This window comes from Myotis brandtii, unplaced genomic scaffold (genome assembly GCF_000412655.1).
Source record: "Myotis brandtii unplaced genomic scaffold, ASM41265v1 scaffold499, whole genome shotgun sequence".
NCBI lineage: Eukaryota > Metazoa > Chordata > Mammalia > Chiroptera > Vespertilionidae > Myotis > Myotis brandtii.
The window spans coordinates 2,697,672-2,707,276 of NW_005369027.1; the positions used below are offsets into that span (position 1 = coordinate 2,697,672).

At 49.8% G+C, this 9,605-nt stretch overlaps 1 protein-coding gene across 3 annotated transcripts in view; it reads left to right on the plus strand.

Annotated features, from left to right (window-relative positions):
* The window catches only part of HK1 (hexokinase 1), a 66,569-nt gene that overhangs the window by 30,565 nt on the left and 26,399 nt on the right, over positions 1–9,605 (plus strand). For all 3 annotated transcript variants that reach the window (XM_014548177.1, XM_014548178.1, XM_005876823.2), the window contains exons 3-4: positions 1,122–1,270; positions 6,728–6,847. In XM_014548177.1, the coding sequence (XP_014403663.1) occupies positions 1,122–1,270; positions 6,728–6,847 (269 nt within the window). The remainder of the gene's footprint in view (positions 1–1,121; positions 1,271–6,727; positions 6,848–9,605) is intronic.

The following is a 9,605-nucleotide window of genomic DNA, read 5'->3' on the forward strand; positions in this document are numbered from 1 at the left end:
AGGCAGCTGAATGTTTCTCTCTCATCGATGTTTCTAACTCTCTATCTCTCTCCCTTCCTCTCTGTAAAATATCAATAAAAATATATTAAAAAACAAACAAACAAAAAAAACATCCGTTGGTGGAAACAACCCAAGTGGCCACCGACAGATGAATGGATGAACAAAATGCGATATGTACATACAGTAGAATATCAGCCAGCCTCAAAAGGACTGAAGTACTGACACATGCTACAACATGGACGAGCCTTTGAGTTCTTATACAAAATGAAATAAGCTAGACTCCAAAGGACAAATATTATGGTTTTACTTATATGAAATATCTAGAATAGGCAAGTTTATAGAGACAGAGAGTAGAATAGAGGCTACCAGGGACTGGAGGGAGGGGAAATGGAGAGTTATTGCTTAATGGTTATAGAGTTTCTGTTTGGGGTGATAAAAAGTTTTGGAAATAGATAGTGGTGATGATTGCAGAACATTGGGAGTATACTGAATTGTACACTTAAAAATGGTTGCAAAATGGTAAATTTTATGTATACATCTATATATGTTTTTTAAATATATTTTTATTGATTTCAGAGAGAAAGAGGGGGGAGAGAGAGAGAGAGAGAGAGAGAGATCAATGGAGAGTGAATCATGGATCCGCTGCCTCCTGCACGCCCCACTCTGGGGATCAAGCCCACAACTTGGCATTGTATCCTGACCGGGAATTGAACCGTGACCTCCTGATTCATAGGTCCATGCTCAACCACTGAGCCACATTGGCCAAGCCAAATTTTATGTATATTTTACCACAATAATAATTTTTTAAAAAATCCCCTGGGGAATAAATGGAGCTCTGGCCTCGCTGTAATCCAGTCTGAGCTGACATGGGAGGAACCCAAGTTATGGGATGACCTCAGAGGTAGGTTATCGCTGAGTAGAAATGCTAGTTTTATTTTTCATGTAGGCCAGGAGTTAGAGAAAGATGGGGTGGGACTTGGTACTTAGTGGGTATTTTCAGGGTGCCTGGCCGGAAGTGCTGTGCCTCCGGGAGGGGATGGTCGGACCCCAGGAGAAGTGGCAAAGTGTGGGGCCTTCGTAAAACCTGAATCTGACTCAATACCTGCTTTCTCCCCGAACAGAAAAGGGAGATTTCATTGCCCTGGACCTTGGTGGGTCTTACTTTCGAATTCTGCGGGTGCAAGTGAGCCTAGAGAAGAACCAGAATGTTCACATGGAGTCCGAGGTGTATGACACGCCGGAGAACATCATGCACGGCAGCGGAAGCCAGGTGGGTCCCCCCGGGAACCAGACCCCACAGCACTGGTGTTCTGAGCTCCAGGAAGGAGCCCGTCATCGATGTGTGGAGGGGGACTCCTGGGGGAAGCTGTAACCTCCCGAAGAGACCCGCTGCCTGGGGACACTGGTGGATGGGGCTCCAGGGACTGTCACAGGCGGGGGGTGTGAAGAGGGAGACTCAGCAGCTCTGTTGGATAAAGGCATTCATTCCCCAAGGATCCTGGGGTTCGTTCCTCAGCACAGGTTTAGCAGAGCCCTTGGGTCAAAACACCCCTTCCAAGTCATTGGCCTCCTCACCCACCTCACCACCGAGGGTGTGGCTGGCACCTATGAGGCAGCAGGAATTTTAGTTTGCAGCCCCGGGACTAACCAAGGGATCCTGGCCACCTGATTTAATAGCCTCCTGGGAGTCCTGGGCACAAAGAGCAAATCGGGCAGAGCCTTAAGTGGAAAATCACCGTCCCCTCCTCTCTCACTTGGTACCAGAGCCCCACCCCCTTCAGGGCTCCCCCCTCCCTGGCCCGGCCCCCGCCCCTTGCAAGGGCTACCTGCCTTTGTTGGCCGGGAGGCCATGGCCATGCTTGTGCTCATGCTCAGAAGGACCCATCCACCCCTCTCCTGCCCGTCTGGTTGCAGTGAGTGGCGGGTCCCTGGCTGAGGACCCTGTGGTCAGGGTTCAGGCCGTCCCTGGTCAGGTTTTCAGCCACGTCTGCGTCCTGTAAGCCCCTACCCCTGTGGATGTTCTGGCTCCTCCAGTTTGTAGCTTGCCTCCTGGGTCATGGCTGCCATCCAAGGTACGGACTCAGAGATCGCCAAATATTTGCTTGAGGGAGGGTGTGTTCACACTAAGGTCCATGACTAATTTCTCCAGAAAACCCATTTGCTCTGGACTAGACTCTGACATGAGGCCCAGCAGCCACCTCCTCTTGGCTCCACTCTGTTCCTAAGTTAACATGAGTGGGACTGGAGCAAGCACTCTGCCTTTTTGAGAAAAGGGGTAAGCCCGGCCTTTAACCTGCTTCTGAGGGTTTGGTTAAGAGCTTTTCAGGCCCTGACACTGTCATTGGAGCAGATGAACCGCCAGTGGTTCAGGCAGCCACTGAAATGGGTTGTCTCGCTCATCCATGGCCCTGCGTCGAGGTGTCCCCGCTTAGAAACTGGTCCATTCATCCGGCGTGTGTGCGCGAACCCTGCCAGCTGTAGGGCTCCTAGCCGTGCCCCGTGGTCGCTGCATTGCTCCTCCTCGCAGTGGCTAGCGGGCTTGGGCTGGCATCCTTGCTCTTTCCATTTAGCAACAAGTACTGACCTGGCACACTCTATTCTCATGGTCCTTGGGTTGAGCCACCTCTGCCTGCTGGCTTCACCCCTGAGACTGTCCCCCTGTGCTACGACATTCCTGTGTGCTTTGGCAGGGTTTGCAAATTAAGGGGTGTCTGTCCCACAGGTACATACTGGCCATGTTCACTTCCTTCTTTTTTTTTTTTTTAAATATATTTTATTGATTTTTTACAGAGAGGAAGGGTGAGAGATAGAGAGTCAGAAACATCGATGAGAGAGAAACATCGATCAGCTGCCTCCTGCACACTCCCCACTGGGGATGTGGCCGAACCCCAGGTACATGCCCTTGACTGGAATTGAACCCGGGACCTTTCAGTCCGCAGGCCGACGCTCCATTCACTGAGCCAAACCGGTTTCGGCAACTTCCTTCTTTTTTTAAAAAAATATTTTGTCTTAATTTAGAGAGAGAGGAAGGGAGGGGGATAGAGAGAAATATCAATGATAGAGAAACATTGATCAGCTGCCTTCTGTATGCCCCCTACTGGGGATTGAGCCCTCAACCTGGGCATGTGCCCTGACTGGGAATTGAACCGTTGACCTTTTGGTTCATGGGTTGATGCTCAACCACTGAGCCACACCAGCTGGGCCATAGTGACTTCCTTCTAACTGCTGCCTCTGGGACCTCGTTTCTGCCAGCCTCTTTCCCCATCTTCTCAGCCCCAGGTTCACTTTCTTTCCTGCTGTCTGTTTTCTCCTCTGCCCTTTTGAACCAGTCTGCAAAGAAGGAAGATGATGATGATGGTAACGATGATGATGTAGTATTATAGTAAATACATAGCGTTTGTTATATATAAGTCACTAATGTAAGCACTTCATATGGATTAACTAAGTTAATCATCACAACAACCCTCTTGGGTAGGTATTACTATTCCCATTTCACAGATGAGAAAATTGAGGCTTGATGTTAGGTAACCAGCCCTTTGGGTCTCACAGCTGATAAGTGATAGAGCTGGGATTTGAACCCAGGCAGTCTGGCTCCAGATGTGACACTTGTACCAACATGGAACACTCTTAGTCCGGGCTTTGCCTTTGTCTTGTTTTTATTTATTTAAAAGTTTTTTGGTGGTGAGGAAATGTGAGGGCTGTGGGCAAGGCGGTAAAGTCCAAGGGATGAGGGAGAAGGTTGCCAGCTGAAAAATAGGGATGACACAGTAACCTCTGTTGCAGAAGTTTGGTGTGAAGTTAGAAATAACTACTGGGTGGCCCATTTTTCTGAGATCTCGTATGGACCTGTAGAGTATTCTGGAAAACGAAGGGCTTTGTTTTGCCCATGAAGCAACTCAGACTCACGGACTCTGAACAGTGCCGAATTCTGGGCGTTGTGATAACATCTTTTGAAATGTGTTGGGAATTCTTAATAGATTTGTAAACCATTTGCTTGAAATAATATTGAACGTACAGAAAAGTTTTCAGATAAGCACAAAGAATTCCCATATAGCCCTTGGTCCAGACTTCCCAATTGCGAACCATTTGCTTTAACCTCCCCTTTCTCTTTCTACACACACACGGTATCTCTAGTTTCGATGCAATTGTAAGCTTTAATTTTGGAAGCATACATGCAATCATAAAGCATCACTTAATCTAGGGAATTTTGAATAAGAAGTGTTTAGGTGTTTTTAGTGATAGGTTGCCATCTTTGTCAGAGGAACTGAGTCTGTGTGTGGGGACTTTTAAAATAACTAGCATGTTGTCAGAAAAGAGAAAAATGTTTTTCGGACTCTGAGTGCAACGAAGTCTTCCCTGGTTGGTCCCAGACATAGTTCGCCTGGGCTGGGGGTGGCTTCCTGTCTCCTGGAGCCCCTGGATTGTGGACAAGTCACAAATATGGCATTTCCTTCGTAACAGAGCACTTTGGGTGGTTATGTTTGGCTCGGTTGTGGGGGGGCTGGTTAGTGCACCCCACTCATGTGAATCCGCTCTGCAGCCTGCCGGCCTTCTCTGTGCGTGCGGATGATGGGGCGGGGCTGGGGTGGGGAGGGTGGACTTAGCAGTGGGCTTATATCTCTCGGATGTAGGTCACAGGGAGCTTAGCCGAGCCTCGGGGGAAGGTGGCTACGTGTCTCCTCGACGGGGCTGCCGGCGGCAGGCGTAGCCTGAGTCCCAGTGACTCAGGGACAGGGGCTCCTGCATCCAAGTTGACAGGCTTTTCTTTACCCTGGCAGATAAGTCAGACTTGAGGCTGGGTCTGGGACGTCTGGAGAAAGAAAGAGGTGGGAATAGTGACTTCTGGTCCCCTCTCAAGGGTACCCCGCAGGGAAAGCCTTCAGGCAGACGGCCTTGTCTGGGAGCAGGCCTGGTCTGCTGCCTGTGCCCGTGTGGCGTGCCCTTGCCTTCTTCCGGGCTTCAAGAAGCTCCGTAGTTGTGTCAGTTCCATACAGAAGGGAGGCCTGGTGCTATGACAGCATGTGAAGAAGAGGGGGCGGGGGTAATACCTGGACTGTGGCGTATAGAGTTAAGGAAAAGGGGAGTTCTTAGTTCAACCAAGAACTCGGCCAGAACACATATGAAACTATATTCGGTTCTGGGTACATTTTAGAGAGGAAGGGAGGTATTAGATCCAAAAAGATTGCCTCAATGGTGGTGAGCCGCCATCACTGACAGTCTCTGTTCAGAGGCTAGGGCAGTGATGGCGAACCTATGACACGCGTGTCAGGGGTGACACGCGAACTCATTTTTTGGTTGATTTTTCTTTGTTAAATGGCATTTAAATATATAAAATAAATATCAAAAATGTAAGTCTTTGTTTTACTATGGTTGCAAATATCAAAAAATTTCTATATGTGACACGGCACCAGAGTTAAGTTAGGGTTTTTCAAAACGCTGACACACTGAGCTCAAAAGGTTCGCCATCACTGGGCTAGGGAAACAGTGTTCAGGCCTCTTTGTAGTCTATCCTACGATGTGTGTGCACATCCCAGGCAGTGTGTGGTGGAGCAGGTGAGCTTAAACCGCAATCCACTAAATATGGTCTATTCACCCCTTAGAATACTATGTAGCCTTGAGAATGAACAGTCTACAAAGACGCACAGCAGGTGGCCGACTCACACACGTAACAGAGCGAAAGACACATCCCTGGGAGGCAGTGTCGTTCCGTTCACGTGTGGCGGACAGGCAGGACCAGTGGGAGTCAGGGTGGCTGGCGGTTGCCCTCGTGGGGCTGGTGGTGGCAGCTGTGCCTGGAGGGGACCCCAGGGGGTGTCTGTGTGCTGATAGCTTGTGTTTCTTGATCTTTTTGGATCTAATACCTGGTGACACAGGTGGATACAGCTTGTGAGAACCCGTTGAACTCTGCACTTAGGGCATGGGCACTCTTTTTGGCATGTCCATTACACTTCAGGAAAAAGTAAAAATACGGCAGTCCGCCCTAACCGGTTTGGCTCAGTGGATAGAGCGTCGGCCTGCAGACTCAAGGGTCCCAGGTTCCATTCTGGTCAAGGGCATGTACCTTGGTTGCAGGCATATACCCAGTAGGGGGTGTGCAGGAGGCAGCTGATCGATGTTTCTCTCTCATCGATGTTTCTAACTCTCTATCCCTCTCCCTTCCTCTCTGTAAAAAATCAATAAAATATATTAAAAAAACAAACAAACCTGGAACTTAAAAAAAAAATACGGCAGTCTGAAGATTGCTAAACCACTCAAGTGCGCTAGCAACCGTGGAACTGCTCGCGGAGCTTCTGGAATTTGCAGATTGAGGTAGACAGATAGAGGCATCTGGGGAAATGGCGATGGAATAATGACTTCTAAGAGGGGCCAGGCGGCCACTCCACTGGGGTGGCTGATGGAGACAGTGTGACATGGAGGGATGAGCTGATTTTCTATTATTTTTAACTAAAAAAAATTAAATTATGAGTTTTAATATTTAAAATATTTTTCCTATTTTAAATGTCCTCAATACCCTGATAATACCTTTTAGGGATTGCTAAGAGGGCAGTTCTGTTTGAAGGGTTTGAAATGCTCCCTCAGCCGTGCTGGCCCCCAGGCTGTGTTAAGGGACTTGTCTCTACTGTTCACACTCACTGTGGCTTTTCAAGCAGGGCCTCAGGGTGCCGTGTCGTTCACGTTTTTCCTGAACTGCTTTTCTCCCTCCTGACTGCTCTCATGCTTTCTCCAGCTTTTTGACCATGTCGCTGAGTGCCTGGGAGACTTCATGGAGAAAAAAAAAATCAAGGACAAGAAACTACCTGTGGGACTCACATTTTCTTTCCCTTGTCGGCAATCCAGAATAGATGAGGTAAGTTCATTCTGGGATTCCCAGGCTCGATGGAAGCCCCAGAGGGCAAAAGCTCATGAACCCCTTTTCTTGACTACCTTTCCCTTTTGTTTATGGGATGGTCTGCGTGCCACATATACATATGTGTGTGTGTGTGTGTGTGTGTGTACAGACAGATCTCAGGTTACATTGGACTCGACGTACGTCGTTTCGTGGTTATGTCGCCATCTCCCATTTTTTTATAAAAAAAAAGTTCATCATTTCGACGTATGTACATATGTGCTTTATGTTTTTTATTATTTATTTACAACAAGTAAAGGTCAGGAATTGTTATCTTTCTTTTAAATTGTTTTTACTGTTTCACTTCATTACTGCTGTGTCTGTGCTCCATGTGAGTGACGTAGGTGCTTATGTAGGTGGGTTCCGACTTACGGCGAGAATCACGTTACGTCGCGCTGCGGGAACGGATCTCTGACGTAACCCGAGATCCTACTGCATATATATTGATGAGAGGCAACCATTGATCAACTGCCTCCTGCACGCCCCCTACTGCAGATTGAGCTGGTAACTCGGGCAGGTGCCCTGACTGGGAATCGAGCCATCGACCCCTTGGTGCATGGGACAGCGCTCAACCAACTGAGCCACACTGGCCAGGCTGCATGTCTTATATTTTTTTAGAAACTCTGTAGACATGAGCGTGAGGTGATGATATTTGTGGCCATCAGGTAGAGAGAACCATGTATTAAAGTCAGGCAAGTGAAGGTTAAAAAGTAGGCTCAGTGATGGAGAGAGGTTGGGAAGCACTTGGTCAGAGTTGCAGGATGTGGTGTTTGTTTACCGGGAAGCCATCCTCATTAGAGCGCCTCTGGTCAGGATGCCACCCCCACAGCATCTGCTGGTCGCCGGCGTGGCCCCGAGAGGCCCTTGCTTCTCCTTTGGACCTACCTCCAGGCGCTATGCACCCACCTTCCTGTGTGCCACTTGTTCACTCACCTTTTCAGCAGGGATGCACTCAGACATTCCATGTGACAGCATTGTACCGTGGAGTGTGGCAGGAATACACATTAAATAGTTGTCACCTTGCTCCTTTTCTACATAGAGAGACAGAAAAACCACACACATGCACACACACACACACACACACACACACACACAGAACCACCTGTGAATAGACAGGTAACAGGAACTCTGAGAGTTGACATTACTGGGGGTCCATCAGGTGCTGGGCTCTGTTCTAATGTGTCCTTGGCAGTTAACACACACACACCCAGGGGCGAAGTGCTTCTGATCCCCACTTTACAGATGAGGAAATTGAGGCTCAGAGGGGTTAGGAACCTGCCCTCGGCCATCCAACCAGGAAGCAGCCGAGCCTGTGCTGGTGACCAGTCCGCTGTTCTGCAGAGCAGGCACTTTGGGCCCAGGCACCTCCACACGTCTGGGCAGCATCCCTTTTCCCTTTTCAGTCGGGTAGGCGCCCTCTCGCGGGCTCTGCTTCATGCCCCTGGGGCCCTTCCATCTGCATAGTGTGTGTAATCACGTGATGTCAGCAACAAGCGGCCTGAGAGTTCAGTAGGCCAAGCCCCTCGACAAGGTCACAGGGCTTATAACAGCAGATCTAGGACCAGAATCCCAGGCCCCACCTCCCATCCGGTGGCCTCTCAGCACACACACACACTCACACGCACACTCACATGCACACACACACACACACACACACACTCACACTCACATACACACACTCACATGCACACATACTCACACACTCACACTCGCACACACATTCACACATGCACACACACACATTCACACACACACACTCACATACACACACACACTCTCACACTTACACACACACACACACACTCACACATGCAAAGGCCTCTGGGATGTTGCCGTCTCCTCTTCTCTCTCTCTCTGGTATCTGATATTGCTACACCTCCAAGGTGTTCAGATCACTTTGACCTCCAGGCTGTCTTCTCAAACCTTTCACAAAGCCTGTTGCTGGTACCACATGTCACTGAGATGTGACAGTCACCCTCCCTGGGCAGAGACAGTGTGGGACACCCCTTCCCCACTGGGAGAGGAGGGAATGAAGCCACTGTGCTCGATGTCGCTCATGCATTAGCACTACTGACCGAGCGCCATCCCTGTGCTGGCTGGGCTAGGCCCTAGGAGAGACTGCGAGCAGAGGGTTTGGCCTGCCCCCAGAAGGTACAGTCTTCCAGGAAAGAAGGCATCACAGGCCATGAGATCCTCACAGGGTGGAGCAGATAAGCCTGGCAGAAGGGCATTGTGGGCAGAGAAGGAGCCAAAGGCGGAGGCCCCGTCGGCAGGCCTGGACCCCACCTGGGAGGCTTCCTCAGCTGGGCTGCTACCTGCCAGGACCCGAGTGGATCGAAGGCTCTGATTACAAGGCTGCCTGGGACTTTGAGATGGTCCGAATCTAGACTGGCTGCCTTACTCCACAGACAGCACAGTGACCCTCAGAGAGTCACTGCCCACCAGGAAATGGGCAGACTTGGGGGAATAGGACCCGGTCTCCTGGTTTCCAGCCTCATGTTCTTTCCACAGTACCATGTCCTCGGAGTCTGATTTTTTTGGGGGGGAGGCGGGGGGGGGGCAGTGAGGGGAACACGTTGTCCAGGGGCTTTTGCAATGCCTGGTTTAGGTGCGGGCTGTTGCTGAGCAAAGAACCACAAATTATCCCAAGTCCTCGCCCTTCCGCACATCCTACAGGCCGTGTGGCTTTCACAGTGAGTGGCTTTTCACAGCCCATGCC